Raw genomic sequence first — 27495 nt, forward strand, 5'->3', positions numbered from 1 at the left:
TTGTGACTTGTGACGCTACATCTGGAAAAGGCAGACGCTTTTACTATAAAACGCTCAATTGATTTCGAATTTCGTGCTGTCATGTCGTATTTTTAATAAGGTCATTTTTAAATTGGATACAATCCATAACGCCGTGCAAAGTACACTTCCGCCAAGTTTCTAATTTTTTGGGTAAGGACCCCATTGAAATGCTGCAATGACTAGCGTTCATGCTATGCGTAACGTTACTCCAGCTCAGTAAACTTAGAAACTCCGGCAAATTGGTATTGTTTGGAGACGAGACGCCTTATTTATCGCGTGAAACACTTATTTGTCTGCTAATATTTGAGCGACAGTCTCTAAACTTACATGCTTTCTTTCTTTTAAAGATGGATACATTCTGGATACATTCTCACTCGACCGTTTGAGCCAGCCGACGTCAAAACCCAGTAGCTGTCAAACCTGTTGTGGGCTAACGTTGCGGTTTGTGTCGTGGATGTATAGCAGTAGGTCTGTCTGGGCTGTCATGTGTTGACGTCCAGCGGTGTGTCGTCCCTCCGGCTCTCACCCTTGCCATGCGAGTCGCGCGCGTCACGGAAGCCTGTAAAAAGCATCGGGAGTCTGGACTGCCAATGCCTCGTGACTGATCTGGAAAGGCGCAGGAGCAGCTAGGCAACAGCCCTCCTGGTTTTACGGTAGAGACCCCCACGGCTACTACCACAACAACACAAGACTTAAACACACCGGGGGTACACATCCGGAGTCATTCATATTCATCACTTCACTGTTGCTCGCCGTCACTAACCCAGGGGCATTTTGTGGCCACCATATGCATTCACCGACGCCCGGCTTGACGTCCTGAAGGCGGTGAGAGAGGCACGGCAGCCCGGGGTCCCCGTGTGTCGTGGAGGGGATCGCTGAAATGAGATGAGGCTCAGAAATGGAACGGTTGCCACTGCGATTTTTTTTTTCACGTCTTTTCTCAGCCTGTCCTGGTACACAGCCTGGCAGAATGGCAAAGGTAAGCACAACAACCCCATACTCTTCTTTCTGCTTGATGTGTTTATTGAGATGGGTGGCTGTTACGTTGGCTCGTTCCAATGCAGGCTGTTTTGACTACTAGCTGGTTGAGACGGATATCTGCACTGATCAAACCGACATTGAGACGGAATGTACGCCTATAAGCGTGCCATGACATCACAATATCTGAAGATGTCATGGGACGGCTGCAGCTCTCTTTAGCTTCTCCTCGGTTATCTTTGCATCCGTTTTAAATACCTAGTGCAATGTACCAACACCTAAAACCAGAAGTGACCGTCCGGTTGCGGTGTAAGTAAGGTTGCGGTTTAGGTTTTGCGGGCATTCAAAATGTAGACATCATGGGTCGTTTCAATTTTTGACAGCTCGGCTCTCAGTGATCGATAATTGGCTTAACTAATCGATTATGAATAATGTGTGATTCTCTCGCCATACACATAATGCAACGGGTAGCACAGTTGGAAGCAGTTTGAATTGGACTAGTCCCTATCGGATAACACTGGTGTTTAATCTTAAACATTTCCCATGTTGGTCCAACATCCTTGGTAAGATGTACGTCTGGAACAACTGGCTGATGCTCTACCCCTTTCCCAGGGTCAATTCCAGGGGGGTTGGTGCTTTCGGCCCTAGTCTAGACTTTAGTGACTTATCAGCCGAGTGTAAATACCTTTGACCTTTTTTAGGTACATTCCAAAGCACTGGCCTCGTCCCTTATCAACTCATTGAAACTGTTGAGCTTGAAGTATTACCACTTCTGAAGCAGACCAGGGGGCTCTGATAAAACCTGACCGTTATTATAAAGGGCAGGTTGGAGAGGATTCAGCACCTGCAGAAACTAACCAGACTGTCCACGGGAAGGCTGCAGAGATAAAAGCCTGGCAATACGGCCATTGTTAAACTTTGAGCCAACAATTAGTCTTGTCTTTGTCGCCATGGTTGTGGGAAGTATTGTAACAACAGACTGTGATGCTGTGATGCTTCCATGACTTTGTTGTGTTTGGACGGGCCGAGTGTAGACACGCAGGCCGTAACGTTGGAAGCAAATCTTTAAGTAAATGTGTCATGGCTTTTTGGTAATGGATAAAGCGTAGAAGCACAAACTATAGCTTTGTTCTGTGTATACCTTAGTTTATCAATGTGCGTTACTTTGGCAGATACAGGAATGTCGGTTTTAACAATTAACATTGGACTGGTTTCCAGACTTCAACAGTGGTGTTGTAGAAACAAACCTCTATCTTTTTGTTCAAGTTAGTTGCTAGATAGATTAATTATCTCAAAACTCTCGACTATCTCAGACAATTATTGACTCCATATGGTGTTGGTTTTGTATGTTATAAAAAATGAAAAGCTGACACGTGCAGTTCTCTGTCCAGAAGTGTCTTGATGTGATGTCATGATTGGTCATAAATGATAGGAACACACATTATATAAGCCATCCTCCAGGATAAGCAAAATATCAGACTTGTCAATACAACAAACATTAATCTACATCCTCAACTTGTATAGTCTGCATATACAATTGTCGTGTGTGTGTGTGTGTGTGTGTGTGTGTGTGTGTGTGTAGGAGTCTTAGACATCCAAAGTCGAAATTTACATTCAGCTATGTAAATGTTTGTGTTGCTGTAGGAATACCATTGATAGAAGATCTTCTTTCTCTTCCCATTTGACCTATTATATAATCTTTTGTTTTAGAGCAGTCCATTCAGCCTCAGCTCTCATTCATGCTCGCTGTGTGTGTGTGTGTGTGTGTTTCCAAAATACCGAAGGAATAATTCCCTGCAGCCTTCCTAATTTAGATTGTTTCTTCCCATTTGACTGTTGTTTGAATGAGTTGAGTACTTCTCTTGTCATAAACAGTCCTCTATGTGCCACCTCTCCATGACATTGACTGACATGGAGGATGATCAATTTTAAATGACTTAAAGTTACAATTGCAGTAGACTCACTCTAACGGCACTATATAATAGATCCTAGACTGACGGGCTGTGGTTGCTTGAGTCAACACCAACCTGGCATACGATACTGTTCCGTTTTCCCCGTCCAGACAGTTTCTCCCTTGAAACCATTTGTTCCCTTTTCACATTGGTCATAGGCTAACACAATGGGTGCCTAAAATAGCTCCAGAAAGCATGTGCTTATGGCCAAGGAAAGATGTGTGGAAGGGAACATGCGTGGCGGCTGAGGGGAAGAAGAGTGGGAGCGGAGGGCGCTGTTGTGGAGAGGAACTTCTCTTTGCCCTTGGAATGGGGAAGACTTACAATGGGCCGGATGTCTGGCTGCATGTTGCCTTTTGTAATGGATTTATGTATTTGGCTTTTTTTCATTTAGTTGGGAGTGGGCAACCAGCCAGAAAAGTGCAAAGTGGTCCATGGGGGGCCGGATATAGTTGAGGAAGCCATGTGACTGAAGGAGAAGAGCAATATCAGCCCATCAGTGAAGGGAACGGGACACACTGACTAGCAGCCTTTTGCGTAGTGTCCCATCTACTCTCACAGCCTTTGCTCTGTCCCCCAGGCTCATGTGCTCATTATTTCAGCAGGTTGTTCAGTTATCATGTGGTTCCCTTCACATGCTTGCCTTCATTGCCTCGTTTCCACAATTTTCTATTACGGCTTCCTCTATAGTATGTCATCAGAATTATCTAGTCCACAGTCCATTGTTTGTCTTAAACTGTTGTTCCCTTTTGCGTAAAGTCTATCTGTGAAGAAATTAATTTGCAGTTTAAGCAGGAGTGTGTGAGTATAATTGGATGTCATTCTTCCATACTTGTGCTTTTTCATTTTCTATTGCTGGGACTGGGAACGGAGCTTCAGTGCACAGTGAATATGCCCGATTTACTATAATAAGACTGATTCTACATGTGTTGGCGCTGGCAGTGATTCCCAAAGGGTGTTTGGAAAACAGTTGGGTATTGATTTGATTGTGCAGAAGTGACAAAACGCATACCAGTGCTAGCAAGCTATGTATTGGCCTGTCGCATACTTTCTTTCTGAAAGAGGAGCAGGAAGTGAGTCTGCAAGTGTTGACCTGGTAACGTGAGTACAAAAAATTGTTGTAAAAGGGGAAAGAAGGAAGTAGAAGGGACAGAATTGTGCTGTCTGGGAGGGGGTGTCAGACGTTTGTGGTCTGCAGTAAGCCTCTCAAATCTCACAGTGCAGTCGGCGGTTGGATCACACTAAATACACTTTGAGGAGAGTTCAGGAAGCAGGATTCAGGCCTGGAAGTCAGTGATATTTAGAGCTGGGCGATTAATATATATATTTTTTTTTAATTCTAAACCAAACACAAAAGCATGGGCTGAAAAAAATGAGTGTTGAGTTTGCCTAAAGTCTGTGGCAACCAAAAGCAGCAGCACAACACATTAATCCAACATCTTAAACTGAGGCACGCAGCAGAGTGGGAGATGTGTATTGGTTATTTTGCTTTTGTTAATCATTGTTATTCTTCAAATAAAATCCAAACTTATAAAATATATATATTTGTCATTTATAGAAAAAAAAATTGATTTAAAATCGATTATCGGGTTTGGTTTGAAAAAACCTGAGACTTTATTTTTAGGGCAAATCGCACAGCCCTAATATTCATATCACCTGTGAGGCAAGAGGGAAGTGGCAGATTGAAGTTTCTTTTAAGTATTTTAACCTTGAGCTATTTTCTAGTTATTCCACAATATAACTCTCACTTCCTATACAGCTGATTTTGTTGGATATCTCAATAGTGATGACTACATCTTGGCTAAAGGGTCCCAGCTAAGCATTCTCCCCAATATTTTGATCGTATTACCCCATTAATTTAGCTTGCAACAGACACACACACACACACACACACACACACACACACACACACACACACACACACACACACACACACACACACACACACACACTTGTTTTGTCTCTTTGGCACATTCAAATCGAATCCCAAAGAACCAAATCACATTTATTTTCTTACGGTTTGTTCTGAACCAATTTCCTGGTTTCAGAATGCCATTCCCCGGTTTGGCATACAGGGAATAAGGAAAGCCACTTTGGGCAAAAACTAAATCAGGGAAATAGGAAGATTTAGAGAAGATGGCGCGTGCCCATCAGTGTATTTTTCTTCCCTTGCACAGTGTCCCCCAGGGAATATCACTCACCTGTCCTCGGATCGGCTTTCATTCCCTCCGTTGGAATATACCAGCCCAGATCAATACTACTACTGTCTGCGTGTGCAATAAGACCCCGAAGCGATGTCATGCTTGTTTTTACCTATCTGACGGTAACTTTTGTGTTGTGGAGGAGGTTTGTTTGGTAACTGTATTGTAACCCTGAACTCAGAACCCTAGCAAACTGTAGCAATTATGTCATTAGTTAAATCCTTACACTGACTTTTGTTGTTGATTCAGCAGCCAGACACTTGTTTGGTAATGGTATATGATAATGTATAACTCTTGTCCAGCATATGACATATTCATGTATATTACATCACCATGAGATGGTATCATTACCTGCCACACACCTATCCAGTATCAAGATCCCTTGGCCAGGCAAATGCAAAAAGTGATCAGTGTTATCTTTGCTAAGGCTTGATCAAGGTCCAATATCATTTTAATTTATACAAAATCTAATCTAATGCATACAAAACCCACATTGTCAAAGGACAACTGTAAAGTCGTAGCGAGCAGTTGAGTCAAAACCACAAGTTCTGAATAGGGGTGAGGTGAAACCGTGCCATGTGTTAAAACCATGTGCTTCAGGAGTAAGATGTAACCGTGTAACTGGGCTGATGGTTCATTCTCGGCAACATCTGCCCTACCTGAAGATAATGGCCTGTGTAATCACTTTGTCTTACTCAAGGCAGCTGCATTGCACCGTTGGACCACATGGGTGGCAGGTGCACCAGTATGAAGAGCTGTTCAGATCCTCAAACACACAAGTGGTTTGCCTACAAGTCCATGTTGTTCACTGCAGTCTGGCAGCAGATGCCTAACGCCTACCACTTACCCAGTTTTACAGAGTCTGTTACAGTTTGCAGTCTGCATAAACCACTGAGGGGTGGGGAGTTCTCAGTAAGGAAGTGATGCTTTTAAAGGGGTAGTTTGAAATTTTGGACATAGGGCCTGATTCCCAAGTTAACCTTGGTGTTCTTTATCATTGGAGACGGTTTTCAACACATTCCATTCATTACTTCTAGTTGCAGAGTTTGCTCGTGCTAGGCTAGCGCACGGCAACGGGCAATACTAGCCTGCTAATAAAACAGTCTTACCCACTCCACAGTACAGCCGAGGCAAATCAACTATAATGCCAGACGGCCGTTGTAAATGTCTGTGTTGATAGAATAATATTAGAAATAAAACCAACCTTGCATTGCATTGCATTTTGAGGGACTTGCTGTGTCTCAGCAGCAGTGTTATATTCCTGGTAGTAGGCTACGGCAGCGGCGGACTGATACCTAGTTTAAATTCCGCTTCTGCTGAGAAAGTAGTCCCTCAAAATGCGATGATTCATGCGATGCAAGGTTAGTTTTATTTCTAACATTATTCTATCAACACAGACATTTACATCTATAGTCTGGCGTTATAATTGATTTACCTCGGGTGTACTGTGTAGTGGGTAAAACTGTTTCATTAGCAGGCTAGTATTGCCCGTTGTCGTGCGCTAGCCTAGCACAAGCAAACTGCAACTAGAAGGACTGAATGAAATGTGTTAAACTGTCTCCAATGATAAAGAACACCAAGGCTAATTTGGGAATCAGGCCCTATGTCCAAAATTCCGAACTACCCCTTTAATGTCTGGAGCCAGAGGGAGAACAAATTATAGTTTTATAATAAGTTATTGACGTGGATGGATTTAGCATCACACACCCCCTCTTTATTAGATTAAACATGGGTTTTGGTCACAATTCAGCGATGGAGGAAATCCTTACAGAAAACAGGTCCTCTTAGTCGATTGGGTGTCAACCCCTGTAGTTCATTCCAGAAAGAAAGGCTCCACATTTGTATTTATTTATTTATTTATTTATTTAGATTGAGTTCTCAATCACTGGCAGGGAATACGGCTCCCTTTCATTGGGGCGGGGGGGTTGAGGTAGAGGGGTAGGTACTGGTAGGCCTTTCCACATGCAGTTTTTTTGTATATGTGTGCACCTCAGTGCATGTGTACACATTCATAAATAAGAGGCCTTTTCAGAAGGAAGGGGCAGGGTACTGCGGTCACGGCTGCCTTCATGGCACACCTTGGCCCCTCCCACGTCCTTCCTCATTCATAAATCACTGGAATGTATGGAGGCCAGCAATCAGGGCTGACGCCTCACGGGTGCCACATCACAGGAGGCTTGTGGCCGGAGAGCAAAATGGCGGCGTGTGGATTAAAGAGGGGTGGGGGGGGGGGGGGGGATGTGAGGGATGGAGCAGTGGCAGTTTGAAGTAGACACAGAGAAGAGCAGAGCAAAATGGGTAGTAGAAGGTGAGGGACGGGCACAGAGCTGCAGAGGGTCGGATGTGGTGAGTCTGTTGTGAAGAGAGCTCTGGTAAGTGCAGAGGAGGATTCTGCTGTGCATTAGGTTTACAGCCACTTTGCCCTCCCCCCACCCTTCCCTCATCTGCAGCCAGACCAGGGGAGGAGAATAATGAGATTTTCGAGATGTGATCCAGATCACAGGTAGGGCTAATGGGCAAATTGGATTGCTGTGCTCAGCCCTTTTATCTAATTGGCCTAGATATAATGCCTGCACTGTTGAGGTTACAGCCTTCTTGCAACACACAAACTTCAATGGGGAGCAAGGGGTTGGCGGAATGACAGGTGTTGTTCAAAGGCTGGTCCCTTTTTTGTCCACGGTGGGTGGAGGTTAACCAGCTTGAAGGTTCAAGCTGGTTAATGTATTCAGCAGTTGAGGCTGTGCTGACAGCCTCAACAGCCTCTCGAATGTCAAGAGAAGCTCTAACGCTAACGACGCTGAACACCCTCGGGCACAATCACTGTACAATCCCCCATGGTGGAGGACGACAGTGTTTACCTGTTTGCTTAAGAGAAGCTGCATAAGGGATTAACAAGGGAGGGAGACGGATATGGAGCTGGGTTCACCTGCTAGGCTTTTAGTTCCACTGTAGGCTAGGTCTAGCAGCGGGCGGGGGAAAACAACTAGCCTGAACAGAAAACAATGCTATTGTTTTGGCATCCTGTTATGTGAGGACCTCTCCTTCCCACTCCCCGAGAGGCCCCATTCCTTCTCCTTCTCAGCGGGATTAAAGGTGTGGTTTCACCCTCAGCGCCGGGGCTCTGGCAATCAAAGGCCGCCGCCGCAAAGATGAAAGTCTTGTTTGTTCTCCGTGGAGCTGCCCTTTGCACAAGACCCCAAACCCAACGACAGCATCTGTCACAACAGGCTGCATGTGGACGGAGCAGCCAGGGAAGGCCTAGTGGACACAATAGCACAGAGCCATGAAGTCAGACGCATTGAGAGATGGGAGAGGTGGAGATGAAGGGACTGCTGTTGAGAAGGGAAAGGTCTTCAGATGGTTTCTATACCCTGCAAAATGGGGAGATCGGATTAACAGGCATACCTTCTATTAGGGCTGGGCGATGAATCAAATTTCGATCTCGATTTTAGCGTTAAACGATCACAAAACTAATATAATCTAGTTTTCTATTTTTTTTTTTTATGTGTCATAGAAAGTGCCCTAACCCTAGCCCTTGAACAGCTGGATACATATCTGTACATTATTTTAGACTTGAACACTTTCTTTTTGACCATTTTGTGTATTTTTTTTAAGGCGAAATTTCAAAGGTCGCAGTTACTAAGTATTTTTGGGAGAGACATGCTGAATAAATACATGATGTTTTCAAAATTTAGAAAATAATGAATAATCTGAATAATCGTGATTTCAATATTGACCAAAATAATCGCGATTATAATTTTTTCCATAATCGAGCCGCCCTACCTTCTATTCATATCACACATACGTAAGCACGCACGAGGGAGATCTAGGTAAGCTGGATACTATAGGAGTGGTGTGTGGGGGAATTCTTTTGCTTATCTATTTGGATGGCCGTCTGCCCCTTTCTCATTTCTATCTCCTCAAATAGGAACACTCCAAGCAGTATAAAGAAATGGGAGCCCTGTTCAAACTTTATGTATCGCTTTTCGATTTTTCCTCCGTGTACAAAAGTAGTAGTTAGTGGTTAGATTAATCTGGGAGTTATGGTTCTATCCACATGAAAGCAAAGGCTTTGTGGACTAATATGATATTTTTTTTTTTACACCTTTCCGAAGAGAACATTAAGACTGCAGCTGGCAGTTTGTTCACCAGTCATGCTTGTTAGCTCCAGAAAGAACTTCCTGTTGAGGGACGGCCGACCTTGTTGCTGCTACCAGACCTTGAGGTGTGGCATTGAGTTTTAACGGCTACAGATCTCTGATCAAATCCTTTTCCCCCCTACTCCTATAGAGAAACTGGTAGCCTCCCAGCGGGAGTTCCATGCCCTGAGAGAACGCCTCCGTGTGGCGGAGCACAGGACTTTGCAGCGCTCCTCCGAGCTAAACAACATCCTGGAGCAGTTCCGCCGGGCCATCGCAGAGACCAACGGCAGCAAGGACGCCATCTCCAACTTCTCCGGTAACTCATGCGTCACACATACAGATTGGGATGATGAAAAGCCAGGAGGATATTTGGAGGGTGTTACGCATAGTTAGCCATTAGTGGTTTGACGTTCAAGTCGAAGCGTTGAGTTCCTTTCATCTAATGAAGTCTGTCTATTCTGCCTCCTCTATGCCGTCCGGTGTTCCCTATTCACTGGTTACCATATAGATTAACATCAGATGCAGGCTAGTAACACGTTAGATGAAGGAGCCGGTGTTATTGTCAATCCAGAGGCAGCGTTCACTCGCTTCTTAGCCATGCAGTCGGGAAGGACCGGGACCGTGTTTAACCTTGTCATTGACATCTGCTTCCAGATGAGACTCAGAAGCTGCTAAAGGAGCTGGCCAGTCGGAAGCCCCTGCAGATTCCAAATATTTACCACCACCTGCCTCACCTGCTCAACAATGAGGGCAGTCTGCAGCCCGCAGTGCAGGTTGGCCTGGGACGCACCGGAGGTAAACACACAATCTCACAAAAACACTCACAGGTGGGGCATGAGCACGCAATCTCCTTGCGTGCCAAACAGGTGGCATGTGTTTTGCAAGTTAATTACCTTGGGTGACACTCAGTTGCCAACAGAGCTGATGCCCCGATGGGATCCTCTTGGTTGAGTGAACGATCGCTTTCCCCGCACGCCTTCCAGTGGTGTCTACCGCACATCAAACCTCACAATCCATTCTCATGGTGATCTACATAGTGAACTATCAGCCCAGTCGAAACAGCTACAGTCATATTATTTATTTCCTTGAATTTGATGACTTTTTTGATTTTGCCACGTTTATGTCTTCCATATGAAAAGAAAATGTTCATGTAGCTGCAGGGTTTCCTATTAATGTCATGCCCCCTGACCCCACCTACAGTGTTGAGTCCATACACAACAGTCTATCAGTCAGAAGATTAACATGTGCTAAGGAAGCATCACTGCAGCAATAAAGTGGGGGTTTTTCTGTTGCAAAATTGGAAAAGGAGAGTTCTTTGGAAGCTTTCCTTAGCTTTCTTATTTATTAAACTATTGAACCATTTTTAAAGACATCAATGTTCAATGCAACCTAACTAATGTATCAGCTTGACCACAGAGCATTTGAATATCTCACAAAAGGAACGCTGCGATCAGCTGATTTTGCACAGTTTTCCAGTGTGTGCGCGGTACACAGCGCGCACATGAGCGCACATTTCAGTGTGCTTATTATTCGTATCGAGCCAAGGCACGTCTTGGCTCCACTTTCCGGAAAAAATATATTTTCTTTTGCTTCGGCTTCGTTTGCCTTTTCTTTGCAGGTGGCGAACGCCAAGGTAGCTGCACATTTTATTTATATTTTTTTGATCTCCCGTTAGTTGCGCAAAAGCGTTTTACAGGAATTAGTAGTAGCTGTTAAAGAATAAAAGTCTGCCGTCTCGACTTTAGCCTCTAGTCCTGAAGAAAATGTCATTCCAATCTCATTTCCGTCCCAATCGCGGCTCTTTTCATCCCTCTGTCAAAAAAAAACGTCATTCAATTCAAACCCCTGCTCAAGCTCTTGCACAGTGTTGCACTTGGCATGAGCGCCCTAGCCATATCGCGTTCTCTCTAAGAGGATTAGGGGCCTGGCTGCGTGACAGAGTGACAGAGTGAGTATGGGGACTGTCGTTGACGGAAAGGGGGGTTGGTCCATAAACGGGTGCTTCCTGATGCTCAGTGACAATGGGTTAGGGGGTGGGAAAGGGGTCCGAGACATAGGAGGAGGAGGAGGAGGAGGAGGAGGAGGAGGGAAGAGTAGCAGGGAAGTAAACAGTATTGCAGCTCCTCCATTCCCATTCAAGCACTGTGAGCCATGAGTGGTAGAAGGTATTCTCACGGGATGAGAGAGCGGGAAAGGCAAAGGGGGATAATCTCCTCTCTCGCCTCATCACTCTGCTCCTCTCCAGCCACATCCTCTCAGGTGACTGGCCCACCAGCCCATCTACACAGGCTTTACATCAATGCAAAACTTCTGTTTTGCTCATGCTTCATAGAGTCCTGTGTCACCTGCATCCTGCTTGAGGATGCCTCACATGTAGGCTGCAGACATTGGGGCTTGAAGCCAGTACACTTTGGCTGGAATGGGTAGAGACTGGAGGCTGAACCCTCAAACTGAAGAGTGGACTGGATGCAGGGTAGTGTGGAGGTGGTGGTGGTGGTGGTGGTGGTGGTGAGTCATGTTGCCGCTTGTCCGTTCACAGGGACAGTGGTTCCTTCACAGGGACAGTAGTTCCTGTGAGGCAGCAGTTGTCTGTTTCAGACCTCTGTTGGGACTGGCAATCAATGGGCCAGATGCTCCTCTGGCATGCAATCTAAACCCCCACATACCTTTTAAAGACGCACCCTACTGGCCTGTGATCTGTGTTGTTGTTCTTTTAACCACTTTCACCTCTTCACTATCGGACACACATATTTATAGCCTTGGCAATTAGCACATCTACCCACTTTAAATCAAAATATAGATTACAGGAAATGTATGGGACTGCAGCAAGGGGAAGCAAAGCTCTGATACTGCCTGGTCTTGACAGCCTAAGCCATTTTGCTTTGGCACAAAGCCTGCGTATTCATGTACGTATATTTTGCTTCCCGGGTCGTACTAATCGCTATTCACTTACAGAAGTGACGTTCCAGTCACATTTTTGGAGATGTCCATCTCTCGCAGCAGATACACTTAAGTTAATCAATGCAGCCATCTGTGGAGGGAACAAGCATGCATGTGACTTGGCTCTGTCCAACACGAACCACACGCCAAACTGCTCCTTTATTCTTTTTTCTTATTTTCTTTTTCTGTACACTCATTAATACATCGTTAAAAAAAAATCTTTTCATGGACTTAGCCAACTGCTGAAGACAAACTACTCATTTAGATATATAGAGAGGCCTGTGTTATTGTTACTTTAAAAGGCTGCCTTTCGGAGAACAACAACTGATCGTCTTGTTGTCATGGTTACTGAGGCGGTAAATCACACAACCATTGACAGATTATTTTGGGAGCGATTTCGAAAATAAAACGTGTGCCCATCAAGATATTAAAGCAGTGATTGTTTCATTTCATAAGGCACTTGTTAATCTGTGGCTTAACGTCAAAGTGGATTTAATCGTAGGTCCTTGTTGTTCTATTTGGTGCTTTGTGGGAAATGTCACTAATGTCACAAATGTGCAGCTGGCCTGCTTGTTACAATGCAGGGGTGAGATTGTTGCCCTGCTGTAACTGTTCAACAGCCCTATGTTTCATTTATAAAGGCTTCATGTCATCTTTAATGTAACCGGATGCGGTTCCAGTAAAATTAATCCTGTTATTGAAGGAGTCCTACATGCTGACAATGTTCCTTTGTCACGTCACTATTATCTGATCAGTTCCTATTCCTACGGTTTATATTGTGGACATTTGCAAGCTCAGTGGGATATCCATCAAAAGGTGGTGGCTGTACGGTTCATCAAATCAGTTGTTTTCACTTTGTCTTGTCGAGTAAGTTCAAGTGGTGAGTGGGACACGAGATTGGGGATAGTGGAGAGAGAGAGAGAGAGAGAGAGAGAGAGAGAGAGAGAGAGAGAGAGAGAGAGAGAGAGAGAGAGAGAGAGAGAGAGAGAGAGAGAGAGAGAGAGAGAGAGAGAGAGAGAGAGAGAGAGAGAGAGAGAGAGAGAGAGAGAGAGAGAGAGAGAGAGAGAGAGAGAGAGAGAGAGAGAGAGAGAGAGAGAGAGAGACTAGGGCCGTTTGGAGTCAGAGCTCCCCTTGCTGTGGTTTGCATGCATCCTCACTTGTTGGCTGTCTCCCGCCCTCCCTTATTCTGTCAGTCTCTGTCTCGCTGCCTTCCTCCCACACTCTGCTTTTATCCTCGACCTACTTTCCTGCTGCTGGTAGTGGTGGGCACTGCTTCACACTGCATGGCTCGCAGCGCTGGGAAACACAAAGCGATGAAATGGGGACAGATTCTCCACGCTGCGGTGAGTGGTCTGGGGGATTGGAGCTCTCTCCCCCCGCCTCTTAAACTTTGTTTTCGCACCCCCACACACACACACACACACACACACACACACACACACACACACACACACACACACACACACACACACACACACACACACACACACACACACACACACAGTGACCGAGCCCAGACATCATTGCATGTATGTCACAGCTGTTTACACCCTTTCCTCGTACACGTTCATGTACATATTTACATACGCACTTCAGTCAACATTAAGTGATAGCCTACATGTCCAAATGACAGTAGGCAAGCGTTGCTTTTGTCCCGCGACTTTCAACCATTATGTCACATATATGCTAACGTCGGCCGTCAGGGTAGCTGCAGCACTTCAATGACGTGGCTCGGATGATTTCCGTCTTTTTTTTTTATTATTATTCATAGACTGTGGACATCATACGATACAGTTTGGCTACAGGATAAGTCTCCTGTGACTAGTATTGGTTTGTTATTCAAACTAAACATGTTTTGCATAGGAAACTTGATACTATGGCTTTAGAATTAAACCTTGCGTGTGAGCTTCAAGGCAGATGAAGACTCCAAAATGCAAAGAGTTCAGACTGGTACTTAACAAGTAACTTAAGGATGCTGTCTACTTCTATCCTTTCTCCAGCCAAAGAAAAAACACACAAGTGACGGGTATCAGATGACGTGTGTGTGTGTGTGTGTGTGTGTGTGTGTGGCCTACTCATTCATTCATTCTCCCCCCTTACTCTAGCCATCTCTGTTCACCATCTTTCTCTCCCCCTACTCTCTCTCTGTTTCACACACATTCACTCACAAAACAGTGAAAGTGATCCTTGTCTGTCAGATTCAGTCCCATACGGCTGGAGCTGTCCATCTCTGGTACAGAGGCTGGCTGGCTGGCTGGCTGGCTGGCTGGCTGGCTGGCTGGCTGGCTGGCTGGCTGGCTGGCTGGCTGGCTGGCTGGCTGGCTGGCTGGCTGGCTGGCTGGCTGGCTGGCTGGCTGGCTGGCTGGCTGGCTGGCTGGCTGGCTGGCTGGCTGGCTGGCTGGCTGGCTGTAAAACGTCCTTCAGATCCTTGCATCTGAAGTGATAAGGAGACGACAATAGCTCCCCTCTCTCCCTCCCTCCCTCCTTCTCTCCCTCTCCAGTCCTCCATGTTTTGTTCTCTTTTTCCCCAGAGCTGCTGAACTCCAGTGATCTGTCAGAGTGCAACCTCTTGCATTGCACCTGTTGTTCTTGTTGTTGTTTAAAAATAATGTGTTTCCAGGGGTGGGGGGCTGTTTGCTTGGGACTGTTACTGTTCATTGTGGTCTCCACTTTGAGAGTACCAATTGGGCAGCTAGGACTATAAGCTATGAGCATACAGACTTCCTCATTGCGTCATCCTACACCGCAATTGGCAAGGCAGTCGCAAAAATTACTTTTCCACTTTCAGACAAATGGTTATTTTTTGGGGGGGAAACAAATGATACATTGTGTGTGTGTGTGTGGGTGTGTGTGTGTGTGTGTGTGTGTGTGTTTCCACCATGGTGATGTTACCGCTGTGTTGCAAATAATAAGTGTGACAACACCGTTTATGGCGTGTTCTCCCCGCTAACGGCTCAGTCTGCCGTTGGTCCGTGGGTGGCCAGCCGTCGGAGCGCGGTCCTAACAACCCCCTCCCTGCCGCCCTCTCCCCAGTCTCCATGGTGATGGGTATCCCGACGGTGCGGCGCAAGGTGAAGTCGTACCTGGCCGAGACGCTGCATTCGCTCATCGACAAACTGTCGCCGGAGGAGAAGCTGGACTGTGTCATCATCGTCTTTGTTGGAGAGGTGAGCTCGTCGACTAGGCCGGGTCCGCCGCTGGCTGAACGCGTGCGTAGTCTTAGCACAAGCAGAGCACACGCACTCGCGCTCACTCTGTCACATACAATTTCACACCCTGTCACGCGGGTGCCAGACTCTGGCAGTGTTCTCAAGGCACTCTGTACCTGTATTTGTCAGCACTCATGGTTGTGTGTGTGTGTGTGTGTGTGTGTGTGTGTGTGTGTGTGTGTGTGTGCGCACTAATGACTACACTTTCACACTCTGTCACACACACACACTCACACTTCCACTTACTCTCACATGCTCTCTCAAACTCTCCCACACACATGCTCAAATTCATATAAACAAACACATTTGTTTTGTTTTTAAACACATGCCTACAAGCACACAATCATGTTGAACTCCCCGAATCTTTGTGTTGCTCGACGTCTGCCCACTCCATTTGATTGTGTTGTCCCTGCAGACGGATGTGGTCTACGTTAACAGTGTGGTGGCCGGACTGGAGAAAGAGTAAGTGGTAACACAACTCTCCAACCACACACCAAACTTGAGACACTCGTATACACACCACCAACACTAACGCACACATAAACAAAAAAATGTCCTAACCCTGACACACTGCAATATGTAATACAAAACCTAACAAGCACATATAACACACAAGCATCGTCCAACATGACACCCATTAACAGTGTACACACACCCATGCATGCACGCACATCCATGCCTCCTAGCAAGGGCGTAGGAACCGGGGGGGACGGAGGGGACGTGTCCCCTCCAGTATCGGAGACAGGCGCATTTGTCCCACCTAAAAATTATACCGGATCTGTCAGGTTTCCGATATGTGTCCCCCCCAATGTTAAACTCATTCCTACGCCCCTGCCTCCTAGTATGCGAGCTTCCACAAATGTACAGACAGACGTTGTTTTGTTACATGTTAGGAAATTGCTTTGTATGATCAGATATTGGATACTTTTATCTTGAACGTTATCGGATTTTCATCGACCAACTCAGCCGTAAACAAAGTATTCTTTTCACGGCGCTTTGAGCATGTTGTTATTGCATTGTGAAGGAAACCCCTGGTCGATAACTCTATTTGGCAGTTTCCTGTTAATCTCCTACGCTCACCCTCAACGCCTTCTCCACCCCCCCTGTCCCCCAGGTTCTCCACAGAGTTCAGCTCCGGCCTGCTGGAGCTCATCTCCCCTCCCGCCGCCTACTACCCCGACCTCACCAACCTTAAGGAGACCTTCGGGGACTCCAGGGAGAGGGTCAGGTGAGCCTCCCCTCAACCGCAACCCACCCACCGACTCACCCACCCAGTGAGGGATGGGCAGGGAAGGGGGGAGAGAAAAAAGAGAGGAAAAAGAAAGGGAGGCATATTAGAGTCATTATGGAAATGAGTCAGGGGGCAGATAGGAATGAGACTCATGAGGATGGTGACCAGGATTGCAGTGAATGAAGGAGGGATGAGTCATGAGAAGGATGGGGGGGGAGAGGAGGGGAGGGCTCTAAGGTAGGCTGCCTGTGTGCTTAGTATTCCACAGGCTTTCCTCAAAGTCAACTCAGGGTCATCTGCAGCAGCTCTCTTTATCTCGCTCACTCGCTTGTTTTCTTGCTCACTCTCTCTTACTCCGTAATTCTCTCTCTCAGTGGATCTTCCCTTTTGTGAGCTCATGTTCAGAGTCCACCAACAACTGTCCTCATTAGAAATCAGTGCATGCATTGAACCGAGGCGGCATGGCTTGCTCTCAGCCCTCTCTGTATCTGTATTTGTTTGCACACATGTTCAAGTTCCAGTGTTCGTACATGCATATCTGTGTGTCGGTATGGAAATACGGATGCATGAGTAAGTATTTTCTGTTTCACAAAGTGTGTGTGTGTGTGTGTGTGTGTGTGTGTGTGTGTGTGTGTGTGTGTGTGTGTGTGTGTGTGTGTGTGTGTGTGTGTTGATGCGCACCAATGACTAAAGGATGAACAAGTCAGATGAAACCCTCCCACATCTGAAACAACAGTACCACCCAGCCACCTGGCTCATGTGTGTGTGGGCGAACACATTGACATCCTACGCGTGTGTGTCTCTTTGTATGTTGTCTGTGTTTACGAAGCTTTAGCCCAAGCACACCAAGACAACAGTTTATTGTTTGTTTAAACGCTGTAAAGAGCCAAATATATTCAATACTCTGTTCTGTGTGTTATAGGCTTATAGTGCACAGAAAACATTTAGGTAGACTATGGTGAACAAATAGAGAGGGCGTTTAAGTGTGTTAAATGGTAATTGTAGGAACACATTGTTTTGTTTTCAGGTGGCGCACCAAACAGAACCTGGATTACTCTTTCCTCATGATGTACGCTGTCAGCAAAGGAGTGTACTATGTACAGGTATGCACTACAATCACAATCAGACGATCAAAGCACAAGTGGAAAACGGTTGCCCAGCCTGGGCCAACATCGCAGTGTTGATTTAGGATTGATTATCAAAGATAATGGTGCGATTACGAGTATGAAGGCACTGGGTGTGTGTGTGTGTGTGTGTGTGTGTGTGTGTGTGTGTGTGTGTGTGTGTGTGTGTGTGTGTGTGTGTGTGTGTGTGTGTGTGTGTGTGTGTGTGTGTGTGTGTGTGTGTGTGTGTGTGTGTGTGTGTGTTCTTTTTTTAATTGATTCTTGTTGGTTGGTGCAATTGCAATTCTAATGTAGTCTGACTCATGTGTGTTTTGAACACACTGCGTATTGCTGCCGCTTGGAACCTGCCTTCTGCAATTTGACCATGAATAGATTATGTAAGATGATCTAAGTGAGGGATAATGTACAGTGAGCCGGTCTTCGTTTCTAAATGAACCCGGACCGAAGGGTACCCTGTTACCCTTACTCGAAATCGATAATTTGACATTTCATTGATTCCGCTAAAACCAGTTTCCAGTCGGTTAGATTCTACGGTTGGAAATAGCCTCCATAGCAACAGTCTGTTATTGATAGCAGCGGTCTGCTATTCAGAAAGAGCAGATCGTAGAACGCTGTAATTTAACGAACAAAATCGAGTAGTCAACAAAGCCGGCGGCTATGTTGAACCCTTCACGCTGATTCAAAACCCTTCACCTCAAGTCCGGGTACTGCATTCCCCTGCCAGGGTTCATTTGCGATAATGAACAGCTCGTTGTACATTATCCCTTACATAACAGACTGCTGCGCTGTAATTGTCCATGTTTTGGACGGTATATGGTTCCAAAGTTGGAAGCATAAGCCGTCACTTTCTGTTGCGCTATTCTGGTTACAAACCGCAATATGCCACAGCCAGTAGATGTGGTTGGTGGATGTAGATGTTGGAAAATGTTTCTTATGTGAAAGAATTCATGGCTCAACAGTCTCAACTCAACAGTTTTTGTGGTTGTGTATAATTCAGTACCCAATCAATGTTCCCATAGCAACATTTCGGAATCCCTGGAATACACTAAAAAATACAAATACACTTTTGAGACAAAATATGGTTCAAACTTTGAAAACAAGCATGATGAAGCTACATTTCCTCATGGATTTGTGTGACACAAAATACCCTGTTTGCGTGTAAAGCATATTCCGATGCAGAGCCAAGATTATTCCTGGCATCTGCCTAATCCTCTTAGAATTCTCCAGTGGCTCTCGGTCTCCAGACCCCAATTTGTCAAACGGTTAATAACATGTGTCCTTGTGAATCTGAATTATTCAAAGCTGTTCAGTAACGCATTCTCTCACCTATGGTGCAGACGTTCTAGTAAAGAATGTCCCTTTGGCTCCTCTGGTTTGGGGTGTCATAGGACAGCAGTTCCCAACCATCATGGCAAGGCTTGGTTGGCTGTGAAAAGATGTTGGGAGTCAGTAAATACATATCCCTACGTATTCCCATCGCCATATACACCTGGATATAGCAACGCTAGAGAAAAATGCTTAATTATTGACAAATTTGACAACATGATATGTATGCCATATTGTGACAATTTCTTATAATATCAGATTCGGTGTGTGCCATTTTTATTCGATTCCTTCCCTACAACTTTAAGTTGGAGTGACTTGAACATCTGTTTGGGATTGTGCTTTGTTTAAGTCCAGAGTAGGTTGTGACAAAGCGGCATTGTAGGTGACATATACATTTTGGCACTGGTATACAAATCAAATGTATTGTTGTTTATCTATCTCTGATCTTAATATCTGTTGTAATGTTGGGATCACGCTCTCATCTCATTGACCCATCCCTCTGCCCCATAGATGGAAGACGACATTGTTGCGAAGCCCAACTACTTTGCTACCATGAAGAACTTCGCCCTGCAGCTGTCCTCTGAGGACTGGATGATCCTGGAATTCTCTCAGCTGGGATTCATTGGTACAAACACGCGCACGTCACACTCACACTTACACACACGTCACTCGTACACACTCGGGAGTATTTTTAGTGTGGAATGTCTTTTCAATGAGAAACTGGCGTGGAAGCAAAAAAATACATATTGCTGCTAGAAGCCACTGACATTATAAACAGACTCTTGGTACATTCTGGCCAGTTTTAAGTTTGTTGATCTGCATTGCAGCACCATAATGGTTTGTCATGTTAAGTCTTGGTTATCTGCGGTTTAAATCACACTGATGTTTTTGAAGGGACCTTAGCCCACACACCGAAACCCCCTTCAGCATGAAATGATCTTGGAGGAAACGAAACAGATTAAGTCATGTGCATTGCCGGCTCTGTTGACTGCCATAACCAGTTCAGCCTTTTCTTCTTCCTTCCAGGAAAGATGTTCCAGGCCCCCGACCTCAACCTGATCGTAGAGTTCATCTTCATGTTTTATAAGGAGAAACCCATCGACTGGCTGTTAGACCACATTCTCTGGGTCAAAGTCTGCAATCCTGAGAAGGATGCGGTATGTCATCACCGTGTGTGTGTGTGTGTGTGTGTGTGTGTGTGTACGTTAGTATCATTTATGTTGTCAGTAGTATTGTGTTTGCTGCTGCTTGTCCTTCACCACCACGCTTTTCCTCTGAACAGAAGCACTGTGAGCGGCAGAAGTCGAGTCTGCGCGTGCGGTTCAGGCCCTCGCTGTTCCAGCACGTGGGCCTCCATTCTTCTCTTGCTGGAAAGATTCAAAAACTCACGGTAAGCCTCCCTCCCCTTTGGTACGTGTTGTCACGTTCGAAAGCATTAGTTTACATTAGTTTAGTTTAAGGACCTGGTTAGATCACTTCCTCTTGCACGTTCACTACTCTTGCCTCTTCCTGTAAAGATCTTTGTCCTTCCTCTCTAATGCTTGTACAGGACAAAGATTTCCTGAAACCTCTGCTCCACAAGATCCACGTCAATCCGCCGGCTGAAGTGTCTACCTCGATGAAGGTAACCAAACAATGGGGTCCACCTCCGCTGCCAGATTCCCGGCATCAGGAATGCCAGGGAGCTGTTTGACCAAAGCTCGTATCAAGCAGTAAACATCATTGCCTTCACTACCTTCCTCTCCTAAACTAAGGGAAAATAGCATACTGCAGCCTGTTTATTAGCCAGATAAAAAAAAATATTTCACGGATGCTAGCTGCAATCTCTTTTGGACAGGCGTGTATGTGCTATAATAAAAATACAGCAAGCGTCATGCCTGAGAAAAACATGTGGCTCGGCTCTCTCTTGCCATCTGTGAAGCTCCATGACTTCATGGCACGTGGCAAAGGTTTTATCATGAAGGGAAAATTTCACACAATGAACTCCGGAATAAATATCTAGCGATGGTGAAGGGGTGGATACTATTTTTCACCACCCACAATACGCGGCCAGCTGCAGCAAAAGCAGCAGCAGCAGCTGGCTCGTTCGCCTTCTGTATGTCTCTGCTCTATTTCTTTTCAGGCATGACCGTATCCTACCTCCAAAGTAGCACAACACGCATGCGTGTTCCCAATGCTTGTTCAGGAATTGTAAAGTTGTATTTTTCACCATTCAAACTGGTATCCAGGGAGAGAGCAACAGAGGGCGACTTCGCTTACGGAACCGTTGTCTGCTCTGTGATTGGTTTACGTCGGAGCAACACTCCACCAATCTCTGAAACCAGCTCAAGCGGAAGAAGTGTAGCAAATTTGAAATTCAGGATGGTGAACCGGGTGACACAGGGAGAAATAATGTGAATATTTTAATAATTGACCAAACTGATAAATTTGTATACACAGCACCGTGGGAAGGGGTTCAAAAAGCAATGGTGTGTGATGTGTGTTCCAGGTATACCAGGGCCACACCCTGGAGAAGACCTACCTGGGAGAGGACTTCTTCTGGGCCGTCACCCCCACCGCCGGAGACTACGTCCTCTTTAAGTTTGACAGACCGGTTAGCATAGAGAGGTAGGCTCTGCCCTCTGCGCATGCATATCACTTGTTGTGTTAGCGATGCCCCCTTCCTGATTTTCGGATGATTGCATTGTACTCTTGTGGATGTTTGGTGTTCTCTGCAGTGCGTAGGCACAGGGGAGCATTGACAAACTGTTTCACACAGTTCTGTGTTAAAATCATCCAGCTTCTGGCGTGTCTCTACAATTTGACTCACTCTCACTCTCACACTCTCCCCCCTCACTCTCGCACTCTCCACTCACCCTGGCTAACCATCCACTGTCTCTTCCTGCTGGTCTGTGTCTCTGGGGATAAGGCAGTGCTAATGAGAGGTTTCTAAAATAAGCATTGCGAGGCCAAGCACCCACTCACTGCAGAGCACAGAGGGAGAGAGACAGGCAACCAGAGAGAGAGAGAGAGAGAGAGATAGGGATGGTGGGTGATGAGGAAAGAAATAGGCAGTTAAGATCGCCAGCAACCAGAGAAAATAAATTTGGCTATGTGACAAACAAAAGTTGTACACACGCACACGTAGAAGATATGGCTGTTAATATTTGGTGGTTTGGGGGAGGCGTTCTTCACAATGAAGCTCTTGTCGGCCCGCCCACAAAGACGGAGGTGGACAAAAAGAGAGCCTTCACTGAAGCTCACTCACTCCATTCGCATGACGCTGCAGCAACCAGCACTAAAATATTAATAAAACAGCAATGTATTAATAGGTTATATGTTTTATCAGCATTATGCTATTAATCTGGCAAACCACGTGTTCCCATTTTGTTAAAGTACATCATAAGCGCTAAAGAAAAAAAACAGTTTCTGCGTCAGCAGCAGGTCAGTTGATCTGTTAACAGTATGAATACAGCCTATAAATCTGGACACAAGCTCCTCAGTTCAAGAATGGCAGAAAACCTGTCCAAGTATAACTTCCGGAGCTACCCCCCTAGCAAGGTCTTGTTTGTCTCGTCCTGTCCACATATAAAAAGGAAACACATAGTACTGACTCTGTTCTTGCGGGGGTTGGGTCTGGGAGAGGGTGCTGTCTTCACAGCGACCCAACTCCACCTCAGTCTGAGAGAACACTATGGCAAATTCAGGGGAGGGCTGTAATAGACTGTATTGCACTGTATTGTCATTTGCATATTTCACCAAAGTGTGCAAATAATTATTCTTGTGCATTATATTTAAATGCATGTGGTTTGGATCGACAGGTTCCTGTTCCGGAGCGGGAACCAGGAACATCCAGGGGACCGGATAAGGAACACCACGGTGGAGATTCTGCCCTTCTCGGTGAGAACCCAGAACCAGCCTCAAAGGACCACATTGGTCCGGGTGATCCAACATCGGAACTGACTCTCGTGGCTCCACTTAACCATCCAATGCCAAATGTATCTAGCAAAATTTCTTTGTTTGCCTTAGAGCATTTCTTGTGAGCACGCCTGCCAAATGTTAACAAAAGCACTATAGCACTTTGGTCTTCATGATTAGACATTTTGTTAAATACTTGTATGGGGATCCACGTTTATGTTGAAATGTGAAAACTCTGTACTGACCAACGCACATTGAGTACGAAAGACTCAAGCGCCAAACGTAACGCACACACGTAATACTCTGCAGCAAAATCGCTACGGACAAGTCATTTTGGCGAAATGATATTAGTAACGATTGTTTTAATGAAGCCAGGAGTGATGTGACGATGGTACGATCACCCCGACCGGTATTGCCCTTGACCACCCAGTGGGGTGTGTTACTGCCATGAGCAAAGAGTGCTTCTGAATTGTGCAAGATCTGATTATTGATCCAGTCGGCCCGACCCCACCCTGGCATGGATAACACCATGTATTGATTGACGATATGGATCACATCTCAACCCCATGGCTCGCAGTGGAGAAGCGATGCTGAATGTGCACTTGTGCTTTGTCCTAGCGAGCGATCGTTGTCGCGCAAATAGTTTCCCAGACGCTGCTGGTGATCCTCACGATGGCTGCTTTGGTTTTTGTGTCCTTTCAGGAAGCTTCGGTCAAGGCGAAAGAGAAGTACAAGCGAACTGAAGACCGCTTTTACAGAATAGGTCAGTTCAGCAGCCACGTCACTCAATAGTACCGCAGAGGTGCACCCACACATCCAACCCTATCAGAGTTTATAATGTGTACCTTTGGGAGGAAACCTATTGACAATGCGGTCACATTACACATACACACCTCGCCCTGATAACGAGTTGGGAAACAACCTGTCAAGAGGATCAATATTGCAACCTTTCCCTCGGTTTTCTTCCATATGATCCCTCCTTGATGAGTCACCATCCCATACCTATTGATCATGGTCTATCTAATTGACTATGCTGAGCAAGCATGATGTAATTGTGTTTGTGTGTCCAGGTCAGTTTGAAAAGGGTGTGGCCGAAGGAGCTGTAGATCCCATCTTCAATCCAATAGTGGCGCTGCGTCTGTCTGTCCGCAGAGATTCCGCAGTGTGGGCCATCGTCAGTGAAGTAAGCACAAACACACTCTTCTCCCTGTAGTTAAACAAGGAACTCTATTTGGTACATTGTTTAGCCCGGTCCTAAATGGCTAGTCGCTTTACCTTAGATTAGATACAACTTTATAAATCCTGTACTATTACTTCATAACTTTTGAATAGAAGCATGATATATTGTTGCCTCCATTCGTGTCATCATTTCTTGTCCAGGTGGCCTGTGTTCACATCATGGGTCATTAAACCTTGGTTATCTTGTTCATGCACAATTCCTTGTGTAAAACATATGCAAATGGGATGTTCAGAGTTTGGAGACTGCACCCAGACGATGCCTAAAGTGTAATTTCAGGCATGGCTCTTGTTTCCCTCTCATATCGTGTCCTTGGGTTTTCTAACCTATAATGCATCTGTCTCTCACCTGCAGATCCATATAAAGAGGATAGCGGGCTAACAGACTTTTTGGGGGGGCCACATAAATCACCGATCTCCAGGGCCTCTACATCCATAAAGCGGCTCACATGGGCCCTTTGGGGCCTAGTTACCAGCGGTGACAACCCACTAGAGTCTATATTTGAGCCTTTCAGATGAAATCTATAGCCATCTCTCTCTCTGTTCTCGGTTCTCTCAGTTGGTTCTCGGTTCTTGGCCCTCTCTCTGTCATACTGCTGCCATTTTTCTCTTCTTCCATGTCTATTTTTGGCGACTTTACCCCCAGTCCACATTTTTTCCCAACATTTTTGCAACTTGCTGTTGCTCTAAGTCTATATGTTTGAATGTGAATACTACTGAATAACGGGCTCTGGCTCCTCAGAAGACGAATCAGCTTTGGACGCAATCAGATATTGTTGGTGAATGGGAACAAAAGTCCATCTGAGTAGACCGAATCAACTGGCGGCTGACGTGCTTTCTTAGACCCTATTCGGTTGCTTGATGCGGTCGCCACCTATGGGCAGACTTGAGTATTGCGGCTTAAATGATTCCACAACAGAGCCTCTGATGTAATGCATAATTTTATCATCACAAATGGCCTCCTGCTCAACAATCTCGATATAAACTTGGCTTGTAGCAGGGTGACAATGGAAAGAAAATACATGTTTTTACACATCTTTTAGGGGGTAACAGTAGTTTAGTCCCACGGAAATAATCAGGATTATCTTAAAATAGGTCCAGGATGCGCCAAATGTTCCCTATCCTGACTGAAGTCAATTGGTGACAAATTGCCTTTGGTTTACATTCCTTGGTAATGTTCCCAGTCAATCACGTAAAACTAGAAGAAATCCATATTGTTCTTTTATTACAATCTGCCTCATGGGTAGTGTGTGACCTGAATGTCATATTTGAGCAAACTACCCAGACATTGTCCTGGTGTTGTTTTCTTAAAGGCTTATATTGATATATTGTACAACTACGACGATCTATGAAGGTGACTTAATTTATTTGAAATAAAAAAAAATATTTGTACAAGAGCTTAAATATATATTTTTTAATTCTATAAAGAAGTGTTTATGATAGTTTTAAGCGTATTTTATGAGTCTTTTTCAAAGCAGCCCATGCCATTTCTTTGATTATCTTTTTCTTTGCTGGTTTTCATTGCTCTGTTCAAACTGCTGTATTTCTTTCATTTAAATTTTGCTCTGTATTTTTTTTTTGTGATTTCTTTGTTTGAACCTCCAGTCAAACCTTGTAAATAATAAAACAATAATTAATTCTAAAAGGTGAACTAAAGGGGTTTAGACAAACTCTAGAATGCAGTTCTGGATCTGCATCTGTGCAAAACGTGTACAAAGGAAATTGTGCCTTACATTCAGGTCTTTGGAAATGGCCTTGGCAGAATTATTAAAATTGTTTCTCTGCTTTTCGGCTTGTTTCGTTGGTAGAGAGCAGTAATAATCAGTGAAAATATAGTTTCAGGTGTGTTTGTGACTAGTCCTTTCATCATTCACAAGACATCGTGTAAAAAGGAGGCTTAGATTGACAACAAAACAATGCGAGGTATGCACTGGTTTTATTTGTTTTTGCTTCACAAGAACCCAACTCTAAATAAGATTACCCCAAATGTCTTTATACCATGGCATGCTTTTATTTTTTACCAAACCGGTGATGTGGTGTTGTGATTGGCACGATATTTTGATTATTGTATTTTTTTTATATATATATATATATATATATATATATATATATATATATACATACACATACACACACACATGTGCCATTCCCTTGCAGTGCTTGTAAATATTGGTATCATGGAAGCTTTTCCGATAGTGAAGATATAAGCTACCTATTTACAAGCAAAGTCATGATTTCAATCATTTTTCATCTTCTTTAACTAATCCACTTGACAGTAGAATCATGCTCGTGTGTATACAAATATTTATGGTTTCCGCTGGGGATAAGTGAAAGTGCCTTTGGCCTGAGCATTTTCCCCAAAGGTCAATTTGGAACAGATTATTATGCTTACCATTCATGCTCGCTTCGACATTTATTCATCACTTTTGTACTGGACTCATTTTGTTGTGAGATTGGGCCTCTCCGTCCCCCTCACCACCCCGGGTCAAAGCAACCACACCGTCCCCTCTGTCTCCACGTCTGAAGTGGCCTCATCTTCTCCTTGCCACGAATGCATTGTTTGTTGCTCGGGCAATGGACGAAGAGGACGACCCACTCAGAGGTAGAAGAGATGGCTCGGAGGAGGAAGACACTTTCCGAACAATCCCCACTCATTGATCTGTGATCCCAGTCCTCCGTCAGAGACTGAATGCACACAAAGGAGTAAGGATTTTCTGTGCAACACTTGATGGACCCCCTTTTGATCAAAGGACAATAAGAGAAATATACTGTCCCACCAGGACACGCCTGACTCCTCCCCATCAGTTCATGTGCCTTCATCGTGTGTGTGTGTGTGTGTGTGTGTGTGTGTGTGTGTGTGTGTGTGTGTGTGTGTGTGTGTGTGTGTGTGTGTGTGTGTGTGTGTGTGTGTGTGCGCGCGCCAATGGTTTGGACATGAATTGTCATGTACATCTTTGAAATAAAGGAAGATAGTTGATACAATCACAGAATTCATGTGATGCTTTGTTTTTTACTAACGTTCTTTTAAGACTTCTGTGAAACAGAAAGATTTCAAAATGAATTGGTACAGATAGTGATCACAGACATTAATCGATTTGTAGATGCAGGATATGTATTGCTTTAAACATCCCTACCATCAGTCACGTAGCAATTCAAATTGACATCAGTCTATTAGCAAATTATGTTTTAACTTTAATTTACCAAATGAAACCGTAGGGTGTTCGCTTGGTGGATTCTA

At 45.0% G+C, this 27495-nt stretch overlaps 1 protein-coding gene across 1 annotated transcript; it reads left to right on the forward strand.

The window, feature by feature from the left end:
* On the forward strand, window positions 1-27227 carry mgat4a (alpha-1,3-mannosyl-glycoprotein 4-beta-N-acetylglucosaminyltransferase A). Its single transcript, XM_079731833.1, has 18 exons — window positions 1-171; window positions 369-674; window positions 844-1000; window positions 9443-9610; window positions 9949-10089; window positions 15268-15401; window positions 15859-15905; window positions 16558-16671; window positions 17702-17777; window positions 19635-19749; window positions 20151-20281; window positions 20407-20514; window positions 20674-20748; window positions 21613-21731; window positions 22925-23003; window positions 23724-23784; window positions 24092-24204; window positions 24613-27227. Exons 3-18 carry the CDS (start codon window positions 907-909, stop codon window positions 24637-24639), a joined length of 1602 nt encoding a protein of 533 aa, XP_079587959.1. The 5' UTR covers window positions 1-171; window positions 369-674; window positions 844-906; the 3' UTR covers window positions 24640-27227.
* The last annotated feature ends 268 nt before the right edge of the window (window positions 27228-27495 follow it).

The sequence above is a fragment of the Pollachius pollachius genome, assembly GCF_949987615.1.
Source record: "Pollachius pollachius genome assembly, chromosome: 3".
Classification (NCBI taxonomy): Eukaryota; Metazoa; Chordata; class Actinopteri; order Gadiformes; family Gadidae; genus Pollachius; species Pollachius pollachius.

Excerpts from the sequence above, each read along its gene's own strand:
- mgat4a (XM_079731833.1), top strand. The coding sequence starts at position 907 with ATGAGGCTCAGAAATGGAACGGTTGCCACTGCGATTTTTTTTTTCACG. Across the intron at positions 15,402-15,858 it reads TCATCGTCTTTGTTGGAGAG|ACGGATGTGGTCTACGTTAA; the intron begins GTGAGCTCGTCG and ends TTGTCCCTGCAG. Across the intron at positions 23,785-24,091 it reads AGACCGCTTTTACAGAATAG|GTCAGTTTGAAAAGGGTGTG; the intron begins GTCAGTTCAGCA and ends TTGTGTGTCCAG.